Genomic DNA, 27,586 nt, shown 5'->3' on the forward strand with positions numbered 1-27,586 from the left:
CTAGCTTTGCCTAGAGCAGGCCTTTGGCTTAATGGTAGACTGTTGACAAAAGATAGGATTTTTCTAGATATTTGGGATCACTTAAAAGGTAATGCAAAGGCATAATATGGTGATTAAGACTATGTGACAGTAAAGGAAGAAGAAGATGGAACAAGAAGATACTTGAGGAATATAAACAAGAGGTTGGAGACTAGAAAAAGAGGAAGAGAATAGAAATTTTGGGAAGTATAGAAAATGTAACACCCTAAAGAGGTTGTTCACTGTCTATCCTTCTCTGGTAAATGCTAATACTTAAAATCAGCATTTGCACAATAGACATATGAATACAGCCCTTATTGACTCCTAGAATTTGATGGTCTGTATGCTTACAGAGGCTTTCAGAGTTTTTAAAATGATATTCCCTTTATAATTTTTTGAGGAATCCCCAATTTTAAATGTACATCATCTCAAAATCTGGGCTGTTGGTATACTATGTGGATGATCCAGCACATTGGGTGCAGAAAAGACAAAATTACCCAAGTGGCAAAAGTAAAAAAAGTAGCCTCTCACATCAACAGATTTCAAAATCTAGATGAAGCGTATGCATTTCTCATGCAAAAGAAAATCTCAATTGTTCCCTCAAACTTATAAGATTTTAAAGAATAATCTTTCTAGTATTAATTGGACTGAACTTCTCCATTTTAGTCAAAGACTATGCAATCAGGAAATTAAAGACTTTTTTTTTTAACATCTTTATTGGAGTATAATTGCTTTACAATGGTGTGTTAGTTTCTGCTTTATAAAAAAGTGAATCAGTTATACATATACATATGTTCCCATATCCCCTCCCTCTTGCGTCTCCCTCCCTCCCACCCTTCCTATCCCACCCCTCTAGGCGGTCACAAAGAGGAAATTAAAGAATTTAATTTTTAAAGTTCTCTCTACAATATTTGTTTATTTGTATCCACCTTATAAAACTATAATCAATAGTGTATCATAGCACTCAAAACTATAAAAACAAATTCAGTGAAATGGATTTCAAATGTAAGTCTTGTACTCATTAAGACAAGAACACAAGAATCTGATATTTGTATGATAAATCACCAGAAAAAGTATGGAACATGAGGAAAGAATCTGTACACCAGAATTTGGCCAAGTGTGCATTTAAAAAAATTTTTATTTTATACTGGAATATAGTTAATTTACAATGTTGTGTTAGTTTCAGGTGTACAGCAAAGTGATTTAGTTATACACATACATATATCTATTCTTTTCCAGATTCTTTTCCCATATAGGTTATTACAGAGTACTGAGTAGAGTTCCCTGTGCTATACAGTAGGTCCTTGTCAACTATTTTATATATAGTAGTGCATATATGCTAATCCCAAACTCTTAATTTATCCCTCCTCCTCACGTTTCCCCTTTGGTAACCATAAGTGTGGTTTCTAAGTCTATGAGTCTGTTCCTGTTTTGTAAATAAGTTCATTTGTATCATTTTTTGATCGGGATCTTAGTTTTCCAACCAGGGATCAAAGCCTCACCCCCTGCAGTGGAAGGGTGGAGTCGTAACCACTGGACCCCCAGGGAAGTCCCTGTATCGTTTCTTTTAGATTCCACATATAAATGATATCATATGGTATTTGTCTTTTTCTGTCTGACTTATTTCACTTAGTATGATAATCTCTAGGTCCATCCATGTTGCTGCAAATGGCATTATTTCATTCTTTTTTACCAAGTGTGCATTTTGGTGAGGGTACTCCAGAAAAGAGATCTTCTTTAGTCATTTGAAAACATCCCTCACTCAAACCCTTCAATAGGTTAAACCATTGCAATTAGGGTAAATTCGAAATTCCTTCCCTTGACCCGAAGTCTGCTTTCCTTTTTATTTATTTATTTGTTTGTTTGTTTTGGGGTTTTTTTGGCTGTGTTGGGTATTCGATGCTGCACGCGGGCTTTCTCTAGTTGTGGCAAGCGGGGGCTACTCTTCGTTGTGGTGTGCGGGCTTCTCTTGTTGTGGAGCATGGGCTCTAGGCGCACAGGCTTCAGTAGTTGTGGCACGTGAGCTCTGTAGTTGTGGCTCGTGAGCTCTAGAGCACAGGCTCAGTAGTTGTGGTGCACGGGCTTAGTTACTCCGCGGCATGTGGGTTCTTCCCGGACCAGGGATCAAACCCATGTCCCGTGTCCCCTGCATTGGCAGGCAGATTCTTAACCACTGTGCCACCAGGGAAGCCCTGAAGTCTGCTTTTCTGACTTCATCTCTTTTCACTTTCCCACAGCACAGTTTCATCCTGGTGGCTTTTTTCTGTTCCTTGACTAAGTAAATCTCTGCCTTGCCTCAGAGTCTTGATTTTTGCTATTCTCTCTGGCTCTAATGCTTTCCCCCTAGATCTTCCTATGACTGGTTCTGTCTCATCATCCAGGCCTTAATTCAAATGGAAACTCCTCAGAGAGGCTTTTTTCCCCTAACCACCTGTGGTAGGCAGAATGCAAAGATGGCCCCTCAAGATTCCCAGCCCTGGTGTACACACATGCCTTCTCCCAGTTATTCAATCAAACTCTAATCTAGCTCTCGCTGTGAAGGGATTTTGGAGAGGGAATCAAGGTCCCAAATCTGTTGACCTTAAAATAGGGAGCTTAGCAGGGTGGACCTGACTTCATCATATGAGCCTTTTAAAAATAGGTAATTTTCTCTGGCCATTAGTAGATGTTGGAGATTCAAAGCATGAGAAGGATTTCACATGCCATTGCTGACTTGAGGTTGGAGGAAGTCAAAGAATGTGGGCAAACTATGGGAGGGAAGAATAGCCCCTGGAGGACAGCCTGCAAGGAAACAAGTGCCTCAGTCCCACAACTGCAAGGAACCGAATTCTGCCAATAACAGCAATGAGTTTGGAAGCATATTTTCTCACAGAGCCTCCAGATGAGAATGAATCCCAGCCAGCACCTTGATTTAGCCTGGGAGATCCTGAGCAGAGAACCCAATCACACTGTGCCAGACTTCTGACCTACCTAGCCATACGATAATGTTTAAACTGCTATGCTTATACTAATCTGTTAAACAGCAGTAGAAAACAAATGCACCACCCTAATCTAAAAAAATAATCTTCAGTCATTTTACATTAGCCTGCTTTTCTTCCTTCTTGATATAGAAAACTCTATGAAATTAATATTATTTATTTGTTTGCTTGCTTACTTGCTAAATATCTCCTAATATTAGACTGAAAAGCTCAATGGGTGACTAGAGAAGGTGCTCCAACTTAATATCTGTTGAATAAGTAGATAATTGTCTCAAATTAAGCAAAAGTTTTTCAACAGAAGATTTTTTTTAAACAAATCTTTTTTATCAAAAAATTTTAATCCAATTTTTCATCAAATATTTTTATCAAAACACCATACCAGAAAACCATTTTAAATTATGTCTTCCACTTGCCAGGTGCTAAAGGTATTTCCATAATATGAATTTCAGTTTGTATTTACACTTTAGCAAGATGGAACGTGCATAAGTTCAGAACAATTCTAAACGGCACAGCTATTATTTGGCCCACTCCCAATGCTGTTTTTTAAAAAAAAAATGCTAGTCTTCAATGATGTGAAATGTCCTAACAAGTTTGCTAACAAATTATTCCACTGGTCAACAATAGAAATCTCATGCACACGCACACACACACAACACACACATACACACACATACAGCTTCTCACTTATGGTACATCTTTTGCTGTTAATTTTCTTTATTTACAGCCTCAGCCAGATATCTCTGTTGGCCCCTCCAGGTCCACTCTCCATCCTTCTCCATCCTACTTTCTACTATAGAAAGCTGGCCTGTCACTAACTGAATCAGCAGACTCCTACATTCTCTAACTGCTGGTGGGTTTATCCTGCCGATCTCCAAGAGAAGTGATATATGATATGATATAAATATATTTTAAATTTAATAATTTTCCAAACATTTAAAATTTTCTAGTAGCACATTTTTTAAAATAGCAAGAAACAGGTGAAATCGGTTTTAACAATACATCCTATATATTACTTATAGTAAACATTACATATATTGATAAATATATATTTAATAATATATGTTAATATTTAATCATACACACATTGAATATATATGTCCAAAATATGATCCTTCTTATTTTTGATTAATGTAAAATTAGTAATGTGATATTTTACAGTCTCTCACTTTTTTTTTAAATTTTATTGGAGTATAGTTGATTTACAATGTTGTGTTAGTTTCAGGTGTACAACAAAGTGATTCAGTTATACACATACATACATTCATTCTTTTTCAGATCCTCTTCTCATATAGGTTATCACAGAATATTGAGTAGAGTTCCCTGTGCTACACAGTAGGTCCTTGCTGGTTATCTATCTTATATATAGTAGTGTGTGTATGTTCATCCCAAGCTCCTGATTTATCCCTCCCCCTGCCACGTTTCCCCTTTGATAACTGTAAGTTTGTTTTTGAAATCTGTCTGTTTCTGTTTTATAAATAAGTTCATTTATATCATTTTTAAAAAATTAGATTCCACATATGAGTGATGTCATATATATTTGTCTTTCTCTGTCTGACTTACTTCATTTAGTATGATAATCTCTAGGTCCATCCATATGGCTGCAAATGGCATTATTTCATTCTTTTTTATGGCTGAGTAATATTCCATTGTATATATGTAGCACATCTTCTTTATCCATTCCTCTGTCGACAGTTAGGTTGCTTCCATGTCTTGGCTATTGTAAATAGTGCTGCAATGAACACTGGGGTGCATGTATCTTTTTGAATTATGGTTTTCTCCAGATATATGCCCAGGAGTGAGATGTCCAAAATATTATCCTTCCTATTTTTGAGTAATGTAAAATTAGTAATGTATTTTACAATCTCTTTTTATACTATGTTTTCAAAATTTGGTCTATGTTTTACACTTACAACATTTCAATTACTCAGCAGCCATCTGTGACTAAGCTACCATATTAAGCAGTGCAGTTTAGCCCATGGAAGACATGGTAATGGATCACAGAGTGGGAAAGAATAAATTTGAGATATTTCTTCCCTGACTCCTTCCCTGTGGGGTCACCTCAGACTGGCTTTGTCCTTCATAGCTCCTCTCAAGTTGGCTTACTCCACACATAGCTTCTCTTCCAGGTGCTGGTAACCATTTCCTCAACTTGCCCCTCCAGGCTTAGAGATGATAGCAGTGCTCTCCTTTGTGTTTTTCATAAACCTTCTCCAAACATCTGTAATATCTCTTTATTAAACCCTTCTCAAAGTATTCTTGTTTGAGTATGCACTCTGTTTCCTGCTGGGACCCTTTATGACTCAGCTCTTACCGGCATTTTTCTGAAAGGTTTAAGGGTTATGTCCCTGAAAGTATTATTTTAGGAATGATCAATTCTAAGTATGTACCTGTCAAATGATAGGATGGGGTACCTAAAAACTACACTAATAAGTAGAATTCATTGGAAACTGATAAACTAAAATTTGATTAATGTAATTATAAAGGTGCCCAACAGGAGTATACCTTCTAGATTCAATAACTATTTTTCAATAAAAAATTAGCATCATAGATAAGTTGCTGGGTTTGTAAAAGTTGAAACAATCTAGCAACTTTAAATGTCAGTATTTTCCCATGTTCCAGGACTTCTGTTACACAGTATTCTAGCAAGAATAAAAATTCTGGAAGTCCTGACAAGTCTTACATTTTATGGATCAAAATATCCTCTTTCAAAAAGAATGTGAGAAACAAATGAAATAAAAAATCCACTTTAACAGAGATTTTTATTTTATTAGCTTTATATTATTGAATCCTAAGATTTATCTTGATTGACAAGGACTGTTAACCAGTTCCAAGAAGGAAATTATACATAAATTTCTTTCTAAGTGGTAAATAATATATAGATTGTAGAAAAAAAAATCTTTGACACATGTTTTTAATAAGAAAACTCACTCTGTGCCCCTTCATGGAAGAAAAGAAGTCTATCCAATTGAGTACTAGTGTAATCCCTCACGTAAGCTGTTTGAGAATATTTTCTAAACACTTTTGGACCTATGGAAAGGCATGTCTCTTTTATCACAAACTATGATCATAATTTCAAATACTTTTGAAACATAGAAATTTCAATTATTTATTATCCTCTAGGGAAATCCAGACGAAATATCTGCTTTTGTAGATGTGCTTCTTGGCCAAAGAACTTGCTCGAGGGACAGATGGAAAAAATCTATGCTGAAATGAAAAGTACTTGGGGTTCATAAATGGACCTTAACCTAATATGATGAGAACATTTTCTCCTCTAAAAAGTAAAGTGCTTGTCTTTTTTCAGAGATCAATAAGGCAGTAACCACATTATTGCAAAACGTATTTGAATGAGATTCCAGGAGGCATAGTAGAAACAGAAGCACTTACAAAATCAGTTTTCACAGCTAAACTCCATTTGTTTCACTGATGCCAGCCAATGCCCTCGAGGTTTTGAAATAGTTGGCAGATGTCCCTAACACCATGACATTATGGGTGCAACCAATTTTCTTGTGGCTAAACCTACTCTTAGCTACTGGTTAAAATAGAACGGGGAGTGAGGAGGTTACTCTTAAGCTGTGGGCTTCACTGATGCATAAGTGGATTCATCTGAAGAAACTCAGATTTTAAGGACAATCACTTGTAAAACCACAAGAGGGTTTACCCCAAACCTCCACCACTTAGAGTTGGCCACAGAAGCCTAGTTTTGAATAACAAACTCTGTCAAACAGTAAATTAGACTTCATGCTTACCATCTTGTGCTTCTGTTCAAAAGGAAACATTAGTTTAGAATGTTAACAGGTTAACTTGTTGAATAAAAGTCTCAAAAAGAGTATTTTCTTTTCTGGGAATGGGTCCAGTGAATTACCCCAATACTCTCAAACTTATTAATGCAAATATCTCTTAGCCAATCACTAAGCAAAATTCACCAACAAAATTCAGTGACCTGGATTTTTAGGTCACTCTTCCTCAGTAAAATATGTTGAGAATTATAGAGGGAAAAGAACACTGTTATAAAGAAGGAAATCTTGTGGCTCGGAAGCATTGTGTAAAATGTATGTATAGGTTGGTATCTTGCCACTGGAATATTCCAATGGGAAGCCAATTCAGGCATTATACCATCAGAACTTTCTAAACTTTTCTAATGATAATGAATCACGAGATTTCACAACTAGAAGATGGTAGGGTGGTGGTAACATTAAATGAGGAAAAATGCTACTTACTGTTAAACTTTTAAAAATATACCAATAGAATTTAAAATCATACAGAAAGTCATTTTAAAAAGCTGACTCACTTTTCTCAAAATTGTCTTTCCTAAAAGTCTTCACTAAGGAGCATATTACTGGCATGATGTTACACAATTATTCTTCATAGTGGTGTGACACACTGAGTATCTTTGTGTAAATATCTAAAATATTAATAAAAATAATTTAAATTTTTTATTTTGCAATAAAAAGTAGATAATAGTATTTTGCCCAAATTCAGATACACAACAGGTTGTCAAGAAATTTCATATTGATTGGTAGTTACTTTTTAAATTTATTTTTATACTAAATAAGACTTCATGTTATAGAAATCTGTTTATACAAAGTAATGCTTGAATCTCTTGGGGAGAAGGGTGTATACTCAGGAATAATGTTAATATAAGAGTGTAAAGTACATTCTTTCCTCTGGAATGAAAACAGTTAACAAGAGCATGTTAAAATGTTCATTAAAGGCAAACTACTTAATCATGAGAAAAAGCCACTGAAAAAACTGAATGTGTGAGAAGTTTCACCTCTTTAAGTTGCATAGATGTAAGGTCCAACTGGTTCCTCCTTTGAGGAGAGGCATTTAAAGCCACGTGGCTGGAAGAGAAATATGTTTCTCTCCTGCAGCTCAGGTCTCCTTGTGTCAGCTCCTTCCCACCATGAAATGAACATAGGTGCCTTGAAGGAAATTTTGCATTAGGTCATAATTTTCCTCTTTTTGTATGTTTCTTGCATTCTGAGGAAGTGGAATAAGTCCTCAGCTGAAAAATAGGCCCTCTTTTCTTCACAACAAATATATATTAGAGGTAAAAGATACATAATTCAACAAAAATGAAGGAAAGAGTTTACCAGTGTAGAGTCTGGGGCCTTCCCCCACCCTACCCCCATCCCCGCTGGCTGGCTCTTGTTTTCTACCAAGGCATAATTAGATTAAAAATTTTTCTTAAACCTTTTTTTAGACTTGAGGATTTGAAGTGAGAGGGGCCTAGTTTAGCATTTCCTTTCATTTTTCTCACCTGTTTTCTTATACCTTTCTGCTTCAGAAAGTTATAGAAACATCTAAGAATTGAATACTAAGCTTGTCATTCTATCCTTAAATTTGTTTAAGTGAGGGTTTAGAACTTCTATTTCATCCCTACAGAACTGAATATTGCAGCAAAAAGTCTATCTCTTTATATCTTTCTGATATAAATTTCAGATTTTCAGTCACTTCCTATAATTGAATCATTATTTATAATTTTACCATAGTTCAAGTCCATTTTTAGAACATGCAGAATTAAATGTTTCAAGTTCTGTCTATATCTTAGATAGAATTAAATTCAAACTAATTTTAAAAGAGTAACAGTTTATAAGATCATTACTTTTACATAAACTGATTAATCAAATTAAATTTTTGTGCCCCCAAAATTATGAATTTAGAAATACCCTTGTTATTCTGTTACATATCCCTACTTTTCATAAAGCACACACAGTTTATCATGGATAGTGTTGACAGATCTTCTACACGTAAAGTTCTCAGACCACTTGTATCAGAGTTATCTGGGAAGCTTGTTTAAAAATGCAGACTCCTGGACCATACTCCAGCCCTAGTAGATGAGAATCTCTGGGGATAGAATCCAGAATCATCTTTTTAAAGAAGCTTCCCAGGAAATCTTTATGCATTCTACAGTTTGACAACCATTGCCAGAGAGGACACTCCCAATATATCATGAGAATAAAGGAAAAGTTGGATTTTTGTTTAGTTTTTGGTCACCTAATCTTCTACAAACACATACACACATACACACACACACACACATTATTTGGAAATAATCCATTGTATTTTATGGGTGTACATGCTAAATTGATGAAATAAAGAGCCACCAAAATACAATGCTTTAGATACAACAGAATTTATTTATTTCTCATGGGTGGTCTTGGGTAGGTAGGTGGCTCCAATCCAGGTGGTCATTAAGGGATCCAGGTTACTTCTGCCTTGTTGCTCTGCCTCTTCTAGAGGGTTGTCCTCTTCTGCATGGCCCATGGTCAACACTGGCTCTTACCATCATGTCCACAATCCAGCCTACAGTAGGGAAAGGAGATGAAGTGGAGAGCAGTAACATTTAAAATGTGATCTACAAGTTGTATACTTTACTTTTCCCCATGGGCTAAGATTAAAAGAATAAAAAACCCCAAAAAATAGATTAGTTTAAGTGATGGAAGACAGCCAGAACACTTTTTTTTTTTTTTAAGATTTATTGATTGATTGATTGATTGATTGCTATGTTGGGTCTTCGTTTCTGCGCTAGGGCTTTCTCTAGTTGCGGCAAGCGGGGGCCACTCTTCATCGCGGTGCGCGGGCATCTCACTATCGTGACCTCTCTTGTTGCGGAGCACAGGCTCCAGACGCGCAGGCTCAGTAGTTGTGGCTCACGGGCCTAACTGCTCCGCGGCATGTGCGATCTTCCCAGACCAGGGCGCGAACCCGTGTCCCCTGCATTAGCAGGCAGATTCTCAACCACTGCGCCACCAGGGAAGCCCAGCCAGAACACTTCTAACTTCATTAGACAATTTCCAGCATTTCTTCTTAGTCTTAATTAATATATGTACATGTGACATAATTAATGCTAATAAATCATTCTTCATCTTGCTATAGGTAATTATAGCGATTGGTGGGCCTATTCTCTTCCATCTTTTCATGATAAATGCTTACTATACTTCTATCTTGGAAAAGAAATAGGAGTCCTACCAACTATCTTTTCAAATTTTCAGTTCACAAACAGTGAATGAGCCAGAACCTTAGTCATTTCATCTATGAAATGCTAACTGGCTTGGTGAATGTACAAAAATATACATGGATACAATTCTATGCCAAATGAAGGGAGATCAAATAGTAGACACTAAAGAAGAGTGAATGTAACAATGTGTATACAATATTCATCTACCTTGTCCCCAGTGACCCCTAACCACAGTTAGATTTGGTCTCGCTACACACACTGGGTACAAATATAGGTACCACAGTTAGCCAACTGATTCTTTCTCCTTATTACTTTTTGGGAATGAAATGGGAGACATTTTATTGGTGTTCCTTCAAGAAGAGTTACTCAAACAAAACTTGCTCTTCGAAAATCTCAAATATGATCACATCCCTGATTAAATCCAGTCATGACTTCCCATTGCTCTTGGGTTAAAGGTTCATTCAATTAGTAAGGAAATAAACCCAACATAAACTAGATTACCCCCAAGAAAGTGGGAAGTGGGGTGGGGGGGATTGACTCACATAATGAAAAATTCAAGGATAGATTATTTTTAGGTTCAGCTAAATGAGGTGACTCAAATGAGTCAAATGCTCTTATTTGGTCTATTTTAGCTTTATTGTCAGGCAGGTTCTTCATTTACAATAGGTGATAGAAAACCCAGGCCTATATTCTACATTCACAACAATCCCAACAGAAAAAAAAAAGCCTCTTCCCCAGCCCCAGAACTGTTTTGTTGCTTTTGATTTAACTGGCCTAGATACCAACATGTGGTTAGGATGTCCAGAACCAATCACTAAAGTCAGAAGTTTACAATGTTCTGATTGGCCATGTCTGAAACTGAAAGTGAAGTCAGATTCACCTGGTCACATGTAATGAAAGTTGTAGTTCCTCTGGGAAAATTAGGGAGTGGACCTAGAAGAAATGGATTCCTGATAGGTCAAAACACAGATGTTTACTATAGTTCACCTCCGGGCTGCACAACACCCACACATCTTTTTCTTATACCTAAAAATTCAAAATTCCCCAAGCCTACATTAAGCAATAATATCATATGGAATCAAAAGCATATGTACCAGCACCATTCAAGTGTTACCCAGTTACTGCAACCAGACTGAGTCTAGACTCTCTTGTTAATGTGCATTCCTCCCGGTTCAGAAACCTATTGTAAAATGATACATTTAATCATCTCCAACAAACAATGTATATTTGGGAGGAGGAAACAAAATAACTACCATGAAAACTTCTATTTGAAAAAGGGGAAATGGGAGGAGGGGTGGCATGCAATGGACTATTTGCAGGACAGGAGTAGAGGGATCCTTTGCCTTGGCTTTGGAGTGAATTTGTTGAGGACCCCTTTTGTCTACTCTGGAATCTGTCTTCGGGGATGATCTCCTGTGTAATATGTCTTCTATGGCCATGGGTGAGAAAGGCACTGGGGAGTTTTTACTTTCTGGTCATCACACTCTACTACTGGTGCTATTTCCGTTAGTGTGGGTTTAGGATCCTGAGTACTGCCTTGGGGGTTGAGCAATCACAGCCCTGAGTTTATGGGTGTTTGAGTTACTCTGGAAACCCAAGTTCCTTAAAAGTTTAGTAAACTCTACAATCTATTTGTTTCCTATAAATTCAGGGAGTTAGCAACAAAAGCCAGCATTGGTACTGAGGCCTAATCCTTGATTCTAGATCCCAAAGGGGTGGTTTCTGTCTTCTAACAATTAACCTTGAGGTTTTGTCAACAGAGGTGGGTGGAGCTCCTGATTTCAATCTTATCTTCTGATTTCATTCTACCCTCCCCACTTTTGCTAGCACTAAATTTAGACGGGAACAGAGGCCTTTACTTTTTCAAACTCTAAACAGTTATAAAGTTTCTGACCCCTAGTTGTTTGGGATTTCAGGACAAGGGCTAAAGGGCTGCTCTTAGTGTTTTCACTGCTTCCAGACAAACCAGCTTTAACTGCAGCTTGTCCCTTTCTTAAAGGAGCTCACTAAACCTCACAAAAAAAGAACCAGTACAACACTGCTATATTTAAAATGGATAACCAACAAGGACCTACTGTATAGCACAGGGAACTCTGCTCAATGTTATGTGGCAGCCTGGATGGGAGGGGAGTTTGGGGGAGAATGGATACAGGCATATGTGTGGCAGAGCCCCTTTGCTGTGCATCTGAAATTATTACAACATTGTTAATTGGCTATACTCCAATATAAAATTAAAAGTTTAAAAATAAATAAAGAACCAGTACATTACTATTTAAAGAAAAAAAAAAGAACACATCTTCTAATCTCCAGTCTCAGTAGGCCCATACTCTGAGTCCCAAGATACCACAGATAACAAGTTAATCAACTGTTGTGTTTCACTTCTCAGCTAAAGAAATGTAAGCAGATAGGGTAGGGGATCCTTGGAGAAAGAGAACCAGGCATGGCTTTCTTGACAGAAGAGAAGCCATTTTGGCCTATGCCATGTTTTTGATCTAAGCCTGGCCACAATGCTTGCCCTTGAACGGGTCTCAGTAATAATGATCTTAAGAGAACAGAAGGACAAACTTATCAGGCAAGAGAAGTAACAATAACAAAGATAACAAATCAGTTGTAAAGACTCCAGGTTCTATTTTGATGGTAAAGACTAGAGTCAAGCACTGTCTAGAGCTGTTTTACAGGATTTAAATCCACCCCCCCCAACTCAGGTGCTCAACCGCCAGATCAATTGGAATCTAAGGGGTGATGATGTTGACCTTTTCTGACCCTCATGACTTTGATTAACTGAAGTTTGGATTCTGTCCCAATGTTGCTGTTTGGGGAGAGACTGCTTTGGAAAAGATCCCCGGTGTTCTCCTTACTGGCTGCAGGTAATAAATCTTCCCTTCTCCCGATCTTTTGCTTGGTTGTGGCTTTTGGCTTGACATCCACCAAGAGGCTGAAATGGAGCAGGACCCTGTGGGGTCCTCCCAGGTACAAGTCCTTTCCGTGTCTCCCGTTTCTTATTTGTAAGAAATAGGCTTCATTCAGCCTCCTCACCTTCCCTGAGTTCCAAAGTGTAGAGTCAAACTGTTACTAATCACAGAAGGGAGGGAATGCAGAAACAAGGGAGGAACAGTCAAGAAACAATAGTGCAGTCTTGGGGCAGGGTACTGGTTCCTCCTCAAGGAGTATAATAACAATATCTTCTGCAGGAACTAAGGCCCCCACTCAGGTGGAGGATGGTAACTGCAGGCTGAGCACAAGATTCCTGGAACACAGCCCTGTACCAACCAATCAGAAGAAAGCCACACACCCTGCAGCCCACACCCCAAATTTTCCCTATAAAAACTTCTCCCTGAAAACCACCAAGGAGTTTGGGGTTTTAGAGCACAAGCCACCCATCCTCCTTGTATTGGTGCCTTTACAATAAAGCTGCACTTTCCTTCACCACAATCCAGTGTCAGTAGATTGGCTTTATTGTGCATGGGTGAGGGGACCCAAGTTTGGTTCGATAACAAGGTGAACCCAGTTTTCAGGTAACAGAAAGAGGTCCTCGTTGCCTCTTTCCTACCTACACCCAGCTAATTCCACACTTTAGCTGTCACCACACTTTGATCCTTGTACCACTTAAAAAAAATAAATAAATAAGAAATCAAGACTTCTCCAGATCTAAGTTACTAAAATATATCTCAAACAGGCTTGCCTGGTAAGAGGAATTTACCGGTTCACAAACCCGAAAAGTTATGGAGCAGATCTATTCAGCGATGTTAGCTGGACATAATCTCTCAGCACTACTCTCCTCTGTGTTGGCTACAGAGAGACATTTCCTTTGAGAGAACTGAGCTTTTCCCTCTGGTTGCAATAGCCAACACCACCAGCAAAAGGCCCAGAGTTGGCCCTATTGGTTCTGATTGGCCTGGCTTGGGTTGCATGTTTCCCTCTCTTAACCATTCCTGTGGGGAGAGCAGGAGGTTATGCTCTGATTGGCCATGGCAGCTTCAACACGGGCCCACATTTGAAGCTGAAGGTAGACTGACTCTTCCTAAACCTCATGGTTTGAAGATTGGCTCTGTTACCCAAAAAACTGAGTTCGCCTCTTGATGGATATTGAGCCAAAAGACACAACCAAGCCAAAGATTGGGAGAAGGAAGGATTTATTATCTCTTGCAGCAAGTAAGGAGAACACTGGGGATCTTTCCAAAGCAGTGTCTCCCCAGACAGCAAAACTGGGGAAGTTTTAAGCTAATGGTACATGCATATTCATGTACCATTGGCAGTTGACAGAGTCCAAGCTTTAGTTGATTGAAGTCATGAGGGTCTGAAAAGGTCAACATCATCATCCCTTAGGTTCAGGGTGATCTGGTGGTTGAGAGCTTCAGGCTAATCTTTACCATTGAGATAGAACTGGGAGTCTTTACAACTGATATATTCTCTTTGCTATGGTCACTTCTTTTGCCTGAGAAGTTTGTCCTTCTGTTCTCTTAAGATAATTATTACTGAGACCTATTCAAGGGCAAGCATTGTGGCCAGGCTTAGCTCACAAAATGGATTAGGCTGAAGATGGCCTCTCTACTGTCAAGAAAGCCATGCCTGGTTCTTTTTTTCCCTTACCTTATCTGCTTATAGTTTCCCAAGGATAAATCATAGTATCATTCTCTGACAGAAGTGAGGATGGATCCTGAGCAGGTTAAATCAATATATAATGACAAAAACAGATTCAATGTGACCTACAAGTCCTTGTATGTCCTGGTCCCTGCCTATCTTCAGCCTCATTGATTGTACTCTCCTACTTACTCATTGGGTTGCAGCCACACTGGCCTTATGACACATCCATTTCTGCTTTTGGCCTTCCCCGTGTGCAATTCCCTCTGACCGAAACAAGACTCCTCTCCCCACACCCCATTTGATTGGTTCATTTCTAGTTATTTTTCAAAAGTCAGCCCAATTATCACTTCCTCAAGGAAAGCTTAAGTTGACTTCTAAACTGGGTTGCATCCTTCCTTGTATCTTCCCCCACAGCCTCCGAACCTTTCCTTTGTAGTGCCTGTCATAACTGCAATTTAAGTGTTTAGTTGTGTAATTACTTTCAGCTCTAGGCAGACAAAATATCTCTGTACCTTTAAAATATTTATTCATTTATTTAGCTGCACTGGGTCTTAGTTGCCGCACGTGGGATCTTTAGTTGCGGCATGCAGGAAATAGGCAAGCTGAAGGAATATGTGATGCTGGAGGTAATTCTTTTTCTCTCATTAATCTCTATATGTCTGGATCTAGTTTTTCCCCAACTCTCTCTCCCTTGCACACCAATACCAATTCTTTCCTAGGTTGGTTGGTCACAATTATCTAAGAGAGAAGATATTTTAGTTGCATAATAATACATAACTATGAGGGAAATCGGGAGCAAAAATAATTTTCAATGAGATATTTCTGAAAGATACATCATGTTACTTAGTGCAAAGTGCTCACAATCTGAAATAGATAAACTTCGTTCTGGTGCTAGTTGAGCCATTAACCAGCTCTTTGATTGTAGAAACTTATTTATTCTCTCTGAGCCTTTACTTACCTGTAAACTGAAAATAAATATCTACCTTGCAGGATCCTTGTAGTATAAAAATAATATGTACTTTGTGCTCAGCACTCAGTAGACCATCAATATTTGGTATATATTCTTATGATTATTCTTGGATCACAGAGCAGTCATTATAGTGTGAAGCATGGATTAGAAACCTTAGCCATCACTGCACATCACCCAGATGGAGATTCTCCCGCCACTGTAGGATCCCTTTAGTATTTATTTATTACCTGCAGTGTTTTATAATACACCCTTGTGTTTTGAAGGAAGCTCTGATTTCTAGAAATGTATGTTATATTATAGACTCCACCTCAGCCTTGTCCAACCACCAGCATTTAATTCATAATACATTTCACAGACCCCATTCCTCTTTCTCTCCAAAGCAATGATGAAACTTGTGAAGGAAATCTACAGAGCCCACTAGGGAGGGAGAGAGATGGAGGGAGCACGATGAAATGAACTCACCAAACCAATTGTCCTCCCCTCCTTTGTAAGACCTATGCTCCTCAGCTTGTCAGCAGAATACCCTTTTAAAAGACCCTACCTTTCAGGGCCCTCGTTCAGTAAGTTTTCTTTTCTTTCCTGTATCTTTAACCACCCACCTCAATCTGCTCTCTCCCATCAGTAAACGTGCTGGAGTCTTTCCCATCTTAAGACATTCTTTCCTCCATCCGACAACGCCCTGGAGCTTCTTTGCTATCTGCTTCCTTCTCTCTGTAGCCAACCTTCTTTAAACATCGGCTCTCCCTATCTCCACATCCTCACTTCCTGTTTATCCTTCAACCTCAGGCAGTCTGGCTTCTGTCACCAGGACTCTTCTCCTGAAGCTCACTTGGCCAAGGATTGCAAGGAATGTCCCACTGCTATACTCAAGGCACTTCTCGTTACTCGTCTCAGGTGACGGCTCATTAGTATGTGGCCCTGCTCACCAGGTCAGACCTCGTTCGTGAGGCTAGTCCTTAACTTGGTTCCCACAACAGCACACACCTCTGGTTTCCTCCTTTGGGGGCTCCTCTTCTTTCTCTCAAACCTCACAGGGGGTGTCCCTCTGAGGGTCCTGTCCTAGAGCTCCACTTTTCTTCTCACTCAGAGTGTAAGGTTATCTCCCTCAACTGCCATCTGTCTGCAGATGATTCACAAATTTCTAACTCCAGTCTGAATCTTTTTCCTAGGTTTCAGGCTCAGCCATCCAACTGCTTACTGCACGTCTCCCCATGTATGTCCCTCAGGTGCCTCGAAATTAATGTTTTGATCACTGATTTCTTTTTTTCTCCCACAGCTCTCAAAGTCCCACTTTCAGGTCCTCTTCTCTTCCTGTCATTTCTATCTCCAGTGAAAGTCACCACCAACTGCCCCAGCCAGGTCAGAAACCTGGGTGACATTCTGGAGCCCCGCCTCTGCTTCACCGTGCTTCCAAGCACTTACTAGGCTCCATTTCTTCTACCTCTGTGACGCCCATGTACCTGTCCATTTCTCTCCTTCCTATTGCCTAATCTCTAATCCAAGACCACTCTAATTTTTCCTAAGTCACTACCCCTGTCTCCCCACTGGTGTTCTAGCCCCTGCTACTGTGTTCTCTCAATCCACTCTCCCTAGTGCTACTAGAGAGAAATTTCCAACATCCAAATCTGATCATTTTCTTCTCTCTGAAAACCCGTGATTGACTTTCTACTGCACTTAGGCCACAACCCAAACCCCTTACCATGACTGTCACTAACCCCCATGATCTGGTCCCTGCACATGGCCACAGCCTGAGTGGTCACCTTCTCCCTCTTCACTTCCTATACAAGTCATTTGGAACGTGTCTTTTTTTTTTTCCCCCCCTCAAACATGTCGTGCTCTCTCCTGCCCCCATTCTTCATATACTCTTTTTACTCTTTTATCTCCACAGAGCACTCTTTTCTGACTTTCTACTTGGCCTGAATAATTCCTATTCATCCTTAAGATCTTAGCTTAAATATTACTTTCATGGGAGGTTTGCTCTGAGCTTGCAAGCATGAGGTAAGCACCCTTCTGACTGCACCCCAGCACACAACACAGAGTGTTTCATCATAGCCCGTTTACATGTCTGTTTTCCCACTTGACTATAAGTTCTTGGAGGGCAGGGAACACATCTTGTTCACTGTTATATCACTGAATGAGAGAAAAAATAAGAAGTATATTGAAGTGAGAATAATGCAATGAGCCATCACCATGTAAGTTTAATTTTAAATATAGAATTAATTTAAATTTAACTTTAAATATAGCCTTTCTTAAAGGCTGAGAAAGCAGAGCCTGGGAAATGCTACCACTAATGTGAAACAAGAATGGCCAGATATGTCGTTATTATTACACCTTTTAAGGGATGTTTCTGCGATGGTATTTCCATCCGTTTCTGATCCTTCTGTGATTTGAGGATTTCCTGAGCAAACCCTCGTAACGATGTCATTTGACTCTGGTTATGGTCATGTGCTGATTAAGCTGCCTCTCAAGAATGTGAAATTGAAACACAAATGACACATCAGTATCTCAAGCATCACCATAACCTGTGACAGTTTAGAAACTTCAGATGAACCATTTTGCAATGGAAAATGAGACTAACAAGACTTCATTTCTAAAGTTTTTTGTTTTTTTTTAAATTTCTGAGAAAGTGTCTTGACTTGTTATTCTTCCCCTTAGAAACGTTTTTTAGGGAATAGATTATCTTTCCCCTCACATTTGGAATGAACAGAATTCCTACCACAGTGGATGGCCTACATTAAAACATAAACAAGTAAATAAACAAAAAACAGTAAACACACTTTTCCATTACTGTAGCATTCTGCTCTGCCTGTGTGAGCATAGGCAAGGAATACAAATGTATCAGCCTAAGATACAATGTCACAGGTTGATCAGAGCTTCTTTTCTGCCCCCAGGAAGGAATTAAAGTTGGTTTATTTGTTTCCGTTTGGTTTGTGGAAAGAATACTGAAGAAGACTTAAGTCTGAGAATGTATCACCTGCTGTGTAACCCTGGGCAAGTTACTCAATCTCTCTGACATGTCCCCTCATGTGTTAAATACATGTTCCCTAGTGTTAAAAAATAAGATAAAATAAAATGGGATTCATAACTGTCTCACCTATTTTGAAGATTATTGTAAATACTAAATGAGATCATGCATGTTAAAGATTTTGGGTAGGTTTTTTAGTAGCAGAGTCTAGACTACAATCCTAAACCATGTCATTTATTCATATCAGACTGAGTTTAACATTCCAATAAGTATGCTTTTACTAGTTTCTCTTTCTAAATTTTTTTGAATATCTGTTTTGTGAGTTGATACTACTTTTACCTTTAACAGTGGCCCTCACCCACCAAAATTATGACTTTAGCCTTTTTTGGATTTTAAATTTAGAGAGGGACTCTTTTGGTTCTTGTTCACTAGTAGACAATAGCTATCAATGTTTTAAGATTTAAGGAGAATCAGGAAAGTCTCCTTTATTAAAGTGTATCAGTATCACCACTAGGATCACACCCACCTGACATCTCCCAACCCTGTGCTGAGCACACCATTCTTCAATAGTTCTCACTTCCTTCTCTCTCTCTACCCAGTCTAACTAGGGTCAGTGATCATAAGATTTCAGAGAAATAAATGTTAGGGACCCCCAAAGAAATGCTTCTTTAGCATGTGTTTTTGATGTTCTGATTTAATGTGTGTGTGTGTGTGTGTTTCTTTTCACCTTCTACTCCAACTTCTCTTTCAGGAACCCCTATTTTGTGGTCACTCACTGCTTAAATGTACTTTATTCTCTTGGGGATTAAAGTCATTGTGAAATGCAGAACAATTGCTTGGCAATCAACCCATGTTCAACTTAGAGGCGTGCCTAATTACTGACAGATCAAGGAGATTTTCTGCCAAATAGTAATAGTATTGTACTCTAAGATATAAAATAAGAAAACAAATTAAACAGAGGTTGGTGGTGTAGATCTTTGCAGGAAACTACCCCGCCTTCCCACAGGCTCTGAGTTGGCACTGATTCAGATCTCATTAGATTTTTCTCACACATCTCTGGAAAGTATGAAAACACACTTTAGAATATTTGAAGAAAATGGGATGTCAAATAGTGACTACCCTACTTCCTTTTTTATTTTTCCTTCTTTTCCATATAGAATATCATAAGAAAGGGAAGAATTTAACTCATGGAGACCTAAAATTAGTTTAATCTGTAAAGCTCTTTCTTCCAGAAAGAACTGCACTAATAGTTAGCTGCCTTGTAATACATTCATAAACTATTTCATGACCATTATTTTGGAAAAAGAAAGAAATCAGAATCAATTTGTCTAACTGTCTGGATTAAAGAATGGTTTAAATGTTTTTAGAAAAATGTGACAAACTCAACCGATAGATTTTTTTTTTATTAGAACAAAAATCCCTAAGTATCCTTCGCAAGTTGAACTCAGGCAACTTTCAACACTTCTTTCTCCCCACTGCATCAGGCTATCAGTCCTATCACTTGCATTTTCCCCTGCTCTTTCCTTTTCACTAGTAATAATCTGGGTCATTCTTTGGCTGCTAATTATTTATCTCTTCCTCAAAGGAGAGTTGTTTGTTTGTTTGTTTTTAACCTGCCACAAGAGAACTTAGAAGGATTTAACCAACCTGAAATACAGAAAGGGAGTCACAGGCAAATTTGCTCCATCTTTGCAAAGGTGTGAGGGCTTCACCAGACTGTAGCACGATACCCACTGTTTGCTTTTTGTCATGGGATGCTCCATGAATGACAACATTTTGTGCCCATTAACTATTAATATTATGTGTAAGCATTAATTGTTTTCATCGTATTTTTACACATTAAGCTATACCCGTGATTTTTCAGCAGAGCTGTACATCTGATTATCCGTGAATCTTTTGAAAAATATTGTTACTCTAGCCCCATCCCAGACCTCATTAATCAAACCAAGACACTGCTGGGGGTAGAGAAGTGCAAGCTAGTTATTTGTATTTTTCAAAAGCTCCAGAGGTGAGTCTCATTCATTTTCCCAATGGAAAGATTTGGTGCCCTCCCATTCTGAGTATTTTATCCCCAAAGATCCACGTCCTATGAACAATTTCAGTAGGTGGCACTCTTTCCACCTGTCAGCTTCCTTGTTTGGCGGGAATGAACCCTAAGTCATTCAAGGAAATCAGGAGCAGATCAAGGGTGCAACGTCCTTTCACCACACTAATATTGAAAACAGGTAGCAGAACTTATCCGTAAACAATTTGTTAGTGGGGGTAAGACATATGTTATAGGGATGGGGGAGTGGGCAGGAGTGTGATACCACATTTGTTTATTACACAAATGTAATCATTATTCCCAAAAGTTCAAGCATGCCAACTTCTAGCATACAATTGGAAACAAAAGAAACAGGGTAGAAAGCAAATGATTAAAAAACAAAAACAAACAAACAAACAAACAAAAACCAAGTAAAAGTTTAGACAGAAGAGTTTTTGTTTCTGCTTTTGTTTTATGAGGAAGAGATAGGGAACACTAATGTTATTGTAAAAGAAAACAAAAACAAAACCCCAAACCCCCCCCCCCCCACACACACACTAATTGTGTGAAAAACTTATCATGGCATTAAACATAGATATCTGTATCTGCTAAACTGGGGAGACAGAACAGTGTAGCTTGCAAGGACATGAGCTTTAGAATCAGACAAACCTAGATTTAGATTTAGACCTTGGTTCCAGCTCCTTAATCCCAACCAAATCACTCAACTGTTAATTCTCAGTAAGCTTTTACCTACCTTATTTGGTTATGCTAAGCATTAAATTAAAAGATAATAAATGTACAAGAATTATTGCAATGCTTGGTACATAGCCAGTATTTAACAAGTAAATGTAGTATATGTAAATGCAGATGTTGAGTTGTTTTTTTTAAGTAACAGAATAATGGAAAATTATTTTGAGTTTTGAAGGGAAGATTCTTATACTAGTTAGTATTAATAATGGTGAGAAAAACTTAGAGGAAGATGAGCAGGAAAAGATATGAGGATAGTTTGGGCATAATGAAAAAGGCCTGATTTTGGATTCACAAAACTTGGGTTTGAGAGGTGATCCTCTATTGCAGTAAAAGTCACTTAGCCTCACTTTTCATTTTTATAAGACAGGAATTAAATGCCATTTTAATGTGGCATATGATTTTGAATATTAAACTGTTAGTGTACACCTTACCACAAAAATATTAGTGTACAAAAATGCTTTTAAACTATAAAATCCTATATAATAAACTTCATTATTGAAGTTTATCACTGAAACTGAAAAATTATCCTCTCAGAAGAAAGTGGGGGACTTCCCTGGTGGCACAGTGGTTAAAAAACCACCTGCCAATGCAGGGGACACGGGTTCGAGCCCTGGTCCAGGAAGATCCCACATGTCGTGGAACAACTAAGCCCGTGAGCCACAACTACTGAGCCTGCGCTCTAGAGCCTGCAAGCCACAACTACTGAGCCGCGTGCCACAACTACTGAAGCCTGCGTGCCTAGAGCCCGTGCTCCACAACAAGAGAAGCCACCGCAATGAGAAGCCCGCGCACCGCAACGAAGAGTAGTCCCCGCTCACCGCAACTAGAGAAAGCCCACGCGCAGCAACAAAGACCCAACGCAGCCAAAAACAAAATATAAATAAATTAATTAATTTAAAAAAAAAAAGAAGAAAGTGGAATATTAAATGCGTTACCAAAGTTGGATGAGAATAAGAAGAGTAGTTACTGGATTGTGAATTCAGAATTTATGAGAAGAAAAGAGACTGATATTAGCAACACATTTGCAATACTTCTGGAGGCATTTCCATGAGATTTGTCTCACTAATGAGCCTAATATTCTTTGTCCACACCTCGTGGCATGTGGGATCTTAGTTCCCTGACCAGGGATTGAACCCATGCTCCCTGCAGTGGAAGCTCGGAGTCTTAACCAGTGGTCCGCCAGGGAAGTCCCCCTGATATTCTTCTTATAACGCCTTTGACAATATTTTAACAGGATTAAACTTTTGAGTTTCATCTGACATTTCATTTTAACCCCCATTAAATCACACATTGGAAAGCTCCTGATTTGAGTGTTAGGATTATATCATTTGTGTCTATTTCTTTAAAATTTCCAAATGATAGAAAGAGAAATTAACCATATGAAACAAGGTCAGTAAAAAAGTAAGTAGAAATCATATTAACAAAAGAGACTCTATCAAGAATCTCATAATATTATGATCCTCGGCTTTAGACAATAATGGTTTGTATTAATAATAATAATAATAATGTATATCAATAATTTAAAGTGTTCTGTATAAATGTTTCATCTCTTGGGGATTTTTTTAACTTGGCATTCTACTTATATTAAATATGTACCTTTGTATGGTGTGCAGTAATGTCACTAGACAAAAGAAACAAGAAAGTCCCTTCACAGCAATGACTGCTGTGCTGTTTGAAGGTCAATTGTCTTTTAAGCATGGAGAGAATCTTTATCATGTCATACTTCAGAAATATGTTTTTGGAGATGGGAAACAACAGGCCATGATTTAATGTTTTTGTTAAACCACTGTAATTCTTTCAAAGGAGTATGCACCACAACTCTCTCTCAGTTAAAGAGAAAATCAAGTCCTTAAAGAAAATTTCCTATTCTGCAGGTGGGGAGGAAATTAAGAATCACCTATTATTTTTTTGTTAGTACAAGAAATTTGCAGTGTAAAGCAAGCTGCTATTGTCAGCTCTTTTTCTTTTTAATCTAAATTTATTTATTTATTTATTTTTGGCTGCGTTGGGTCTTTGTTGCCGCGCGCAGGGTTTCTCTAGTTGCAGCGAGCGGGGGCTACTCTTCGTTGCGGTGTGCGGGCTTCTCATTGCGGTGGCTTCTCTTGTTGCGGAGCACGGGCTGTAGGCGCACGGGTTTCAGTAGTTATGGCTCACAGGCTCTAGAGCGCAGGCTCAGTAGTTGTGGCGCATGGGCTTAGTTGCTCCGCGGCATGTGGGATCTTCCTGGACCAGGACTCGAACCCGTGTCCCCAGCAGGCGGATTCTTAACCACTGCGTCACCAGGAAAGCCCTGTTGTCAGCTCTTTAAAGGACAGAGCAGACAGGAAGCTGCCTCCACCCTACGAGGCTTAGAGACCGAGCAATTGAGTTAGACAGCAGGTGCCCAGCCCAATCAAGTCAATTTTCTAACACAGAATAGCATGTCGTGGGACTTGTTCTATTAGTTTTTTTCCTCTGGTAAGGAAGTAAGGATTTTTCTGTGTGGAAGTAGTGCTGGTCTTTCTAGTTGGAGAAAAAAAAGAAAATGGTAAGGAGTTTGATAGCAATTGACTGCTGTTAAAACAGCAAATTATCTTTTAAAAATAGATTATCCACATCTGTAAGAGGAGAAATCTTAAGAATGCACACAGTTAATAAAAGCTTGCTCTGAATTACCCATAGAAATGTGCACTAATATCCAGTCAACAACTGATTATGTTCACTATAGCTTATCTTTCCCAGAAATAGCAAGTAAGAAAGAGGTTTTGAAAAAATCAACAATACAAAATTTCACTAAGATATTTTACACCTGGAGACCTTTAAAATTTTACTTCCTTTTGCTGTTGAAAAGTCATAACAGCCAAGGGGAGTAAGGCATGTTCTTTTCAATTAACAAATGTCATGGTGGTTAAGGGTGGGGTGGAGGTGCAAAGGAAGAAGTTGGCAAGAAAAGGTTCAGGGCCTGTTGCAAAACCAACTGCAAGCCAAGTATGATTCCAGGTAGACGAGAACCACCTGCTACAACAAAGAGAGAGAGGTTTAAAAGATGAGAAGGAGGTGACCCTACAGACCATTTCCCCAATTATCATATAAATAAGGGAATATATGGGTGTTTATATCAGACACATGCTAATACAATATTTGCCATGTTATTCAATGTAGGAAGACATATAATTACTTCTATACTTCTAGTTAAACAAGAAAAACTCTTGAAAGTAGATGGCTTATGATTGGTAATAGTAATAACCAGTAGTAATAACCACCTGAGCACTTAGTGTCATATTTAATCCTCACAACCACACTGTTTTAGATGGTGTCTGACAGGTGAGGAAACTGATATACACAAAGGGTTAAGTACCATGCTCAAGGTCACACATTTAGTAAGGGTGGAGTCAAGATTCATCTGCCTCTGTGGACTCCAAAGCTCATGCTTTCCACAATTCTGCTGTTCTGTGCGCTGCACAACGGTACGTCACAGCCTTCGGAAAACTTTACTTTTTGGACTTGAGAAACAAATTACAAGGCACCTTTTAAACAGCTTAAAGTCCATTAGCAATTGCCAAGACTTCAATGACACATTAGAGTGTACGATTAGAAAAGATGGAAATTCATTTTACATGAATGCTTAGGGAAACGAACGATTTTACTTAGTCTAGTGCAAAACCAGAAATCGAAGTCAACTTTGTCTCAAAGTGGAATAAACAGTGTTTCACTTCAAACGTTCTTCTTAGTAACAACGTGACACATACGAAGAGTTCCTTTTTTAACCCTTTTCAAAGAGAAAATATTCCGATTTCATAAAATTAGGTAAAGACTTCAAAAGAAATTTGCGGACAAAAAACCGTGAGCTACACAAAATAACTTGTGTTTACTTAAGAGTATCGTGATCACAATGTAGTGATCCCGTAAAAGATGTGCCCAAAAGGTCTATCTAAAATTTGAATGCCAGTAACGTGAGAACTTCTAATAGAGGGCAAATCTCAAAAACCATCTGATATACCAATTCACATGGGCTTTGTTCTTTATCTCATCTTCACATAAAAAATTTATGATTAGGGAAAAAAAGCATTAAAAAGAGAAGTAAAACTACTCGGCAATGGAAAAGAAAATCTGTCAGTGGATGCGAGTGGTTATAGAATTCCGAACTTCAGGGAAAATCGAGCGTCCGTCATTCGGCGTTTAGTTCTTTATGGGTCGATTTCTTCGTTGCTTAATTATAAGGCTGGACATTTTTTCAAAATAGAGGCTCTTATGGGAGTAAATTTAAGCATTTGAAAGTGCAGATTTATTTCTTACAACCGAATCCAGCGCGAAGTAGAGAGTCACTGGTGCGAAAGCCCTCTCGGATCTGCGTGAATCCTTCTTCCCGGCCCACGTGGCCAAAGTAAACAGAAGGTGGGCCGGGGCGGGGAGACGCGGGCCTGGGTCAATTTCCTAATTTGTCGAGTCTTTAAAACTACAGGCCCCTAAAGCACTAAGGGCATGCCCTCCGCGAAACTGGGGAGTGCTTCTGCTGAGCGAGATGAAAGCGACTGTGTGGAGAGGATGCCAAAGCGGAGACCAGGCGGGGCGGGTGGACCTACCAGGGGGTGGGTGCGCGAGGGGGCGTGTGCGGGGATACCTGCCAGGAGGTGGGAGTCGGGGCGGGGACGGCGGGGGGTGCCCACCTGCTCTAAGCAGGCGGTGGGGTGCGGTACCAGCAAAAAGTTTAAAAGGTTAAGCTGGGGTCTCGCAGCCTCCTGCCAGGGACGCACGCCACCTCCCCCTTCGCGCCCGCCCCGCGCCTTCACAGGAGTGGAGACCCATCCGAGGGTCCCGGGGGCCGGACCTTCCCCCGCGCGCCCCCGCCCCGCGCTCCTCCGGGCCCACGGCTCCCCCCGCTGGCTCCCCAGCCCCGGCCTCGACCGCGCGCCCCCTCGTTCGGCCCCAGGGGCCGCCGGCTTTTGTGCGGGGAGCCCCGGGGCGGGGAGCCGATTCCGGGGGAGCCGGGGCCGAGGGCCCCGGGGCGGCGGCGGAGACCGGGACGGAGGAGGCGGCGGCCGGGTGGAGGGGGAGGAGGCGGCCAGGAGGAGGAGGAGGAGGAGGAGGAAGCGGGGCGGAGAAGGCGGAGGAGGAGGAGAGCGGCGGCTGCGGCGAGAGCTCGGGCGGCCCCGCCGCCTCCTCGCGAGCGCCGCGCGCCCAGGCCCGGCTCGCATGCGAGTCACGTCCGCCCCCTCGCCGCGGCCGCCCCGAGACGCCGGCCCCGCCGAGTGATGAGAACAGACGTCAAACTGCCTTATGAATATTGATGCGGAGGCTAGGCTGCTTTCGTAGAGAAGCAGAAGGAAGCAAGATGGCTGCCCTTTAGGATTTGTTAGAAAGGAGACCCGACTGCCACTGCTGGATTGCTGCAAGGCTGAGAGACGAGAACGAGGTCAGAGCGCTTCTCTTGTGCCGCGAAACTCTCCCTTTCCTCTCCCCTGCGCTTTCTCTCGGGCTTGTGGGGACTGGGGAGCAAAGCCTGCAGTGTCACCCACAAATACCAAGAGGGAAGAGGGAAGCTTCACAAATTACTGGAGCCTCTTCAACATGGCTGACAAATATAGTTTTAATTCCCCCCCACCCCCCTTTAAACCTGTAGTTCTGTGTCCTCCTCTCTCCCCTGCTAGGGCTCGTGTCCTCCTCGCCCAGAAAACTTACCTTTGGGAGTCCGGCCGGCTGCTTTCCCGGCCTTTTATCCTCCGGAAAGTGATTTTTCTCTGCTTTCCTTTCTAAAATAGTTCAGCTGTGGGGGGCACGACCTTCCCCTTGAAGCTTCCCCACCCCCTCCCTTCGTGGAAGGCAGACGAGCCTCGGGTTTATCCTCGCCCGCCCTGGGGAGAACACAGACGGGGTGGTCTTCGACCCTTTTCTCCGCTGGGGCTCTGGGTCTGGGTGTGCGTTTGCGTCCGCCCCCTTCTGCCCCGTGTCCCCCCGTTTCGGGGGCTGCGCTCAGCGAGTGTCAGGCGAGTGGAACAGGAGTCCACTCAGTGGGGTTTTGTTTTTTCCTGAAGTCCGCGCGTTTTGTTAGCGGTGCCGAGCGAGAGAGGAAAGAATAGTTTCTCTGGTTCCCCCAATAAGACCCGAACCCACTTTTCTCGAGGTACATCAGCTCTGCGATGGGCTGTACCTTCCAGCCTGGGGAATGTGTGTGAGAGAATTTGTGGGCAAATCTGTGTCCTGGCTTTGTGCTTCTCCCGAATCAGCTTCGTCGGGTTCCCCGGTAAGTGACAGGCAGACACAAAGGCAGGCGCAGGCCGGGGGAGGGGGCGGGCGGGCAGGATTGGTGGTGGTGGGGGGGGTGAGTGTGGAGAGTTGGAAGACTGCAAGGTCAGGGGCG

At 40.3% G+C, this 27,586-nt stretch overlaps 2 protein-coding genes and 1 long non-coding RNA gene across 7 annotated transcripts in view; 1 reads left to right on the top strand and 2 right to left on the bottom strand.

Moving 5' to 3' along the window:
* Window positions 1-9,116: 9,116 nt before the first annotated feature.
* On the bottom strand, window positions 9,117-27,474 carry LOC309627295. The gene is made up of 2 exons (XR_014243656.1): window positions 26,908-27,474; window positions 9,117-9,302 (listed from the first exon to the last, which is right to left on the bottom strand). It is a non-coding gene; the product is annotated as an uncharacterized lncRNA (long non-coding RNA).
* Window positions 23,208-26,637, bottom strand: LOC309627288 (uncharacterized protein). Its single transcript, XM_082389153.1, has 2 exons — window positions 25,525-26,637; window positions 23,208-23,751 (listed from the first exon to the last, which is right to left on the bottom strand). Exon 1 carries the CDS (start codon window positions 26,421-26,423, stop codon window positions 25,695-25,697), a length of 729 nt encoding a protein of 242 aa, XP_082245279.1. The 5' UTR covers window positions 26,424-26,637; the 3' UTR covers window positions 23,208-23,751; window positions 25,525-25,694.
* Window positions 26,330-27,586, top strand: part of TET2 (tet methylcytosine dioxygenase 2) — a 148,112-nt gene continuing 146,855 nt past the window's right edge. For 2 of the 5 annotated variants that reach the window (XR_014243642.1, XM_082389064.1), the window contains exon 1: window positions 26,330-26,641. The gene's annotated coding sequence lies outside the window, so the exon portion shown is untranslated. The remainder of the gene's footprint in view (window positions 26,642-27,586) is intronic. The other 3 variants (XM_082389063.1, XM_082389062.1, XM_082389061.1) reach the window with 3 other exon arrangements.

The sequence above is a fragment of the Balaenoptera borealis genome (genome assembly GCF_965194805.1).
Source record: "Balaenoptera borealis genome assembly, chromosome: 4".
Classification (NCBI taxonomy): Eukaryota; Metazoa; Chordata; class Mammalia; order Artiodactyla; family Balaenopteridae; genus Balaenoptera; species Balaenoptera borealis.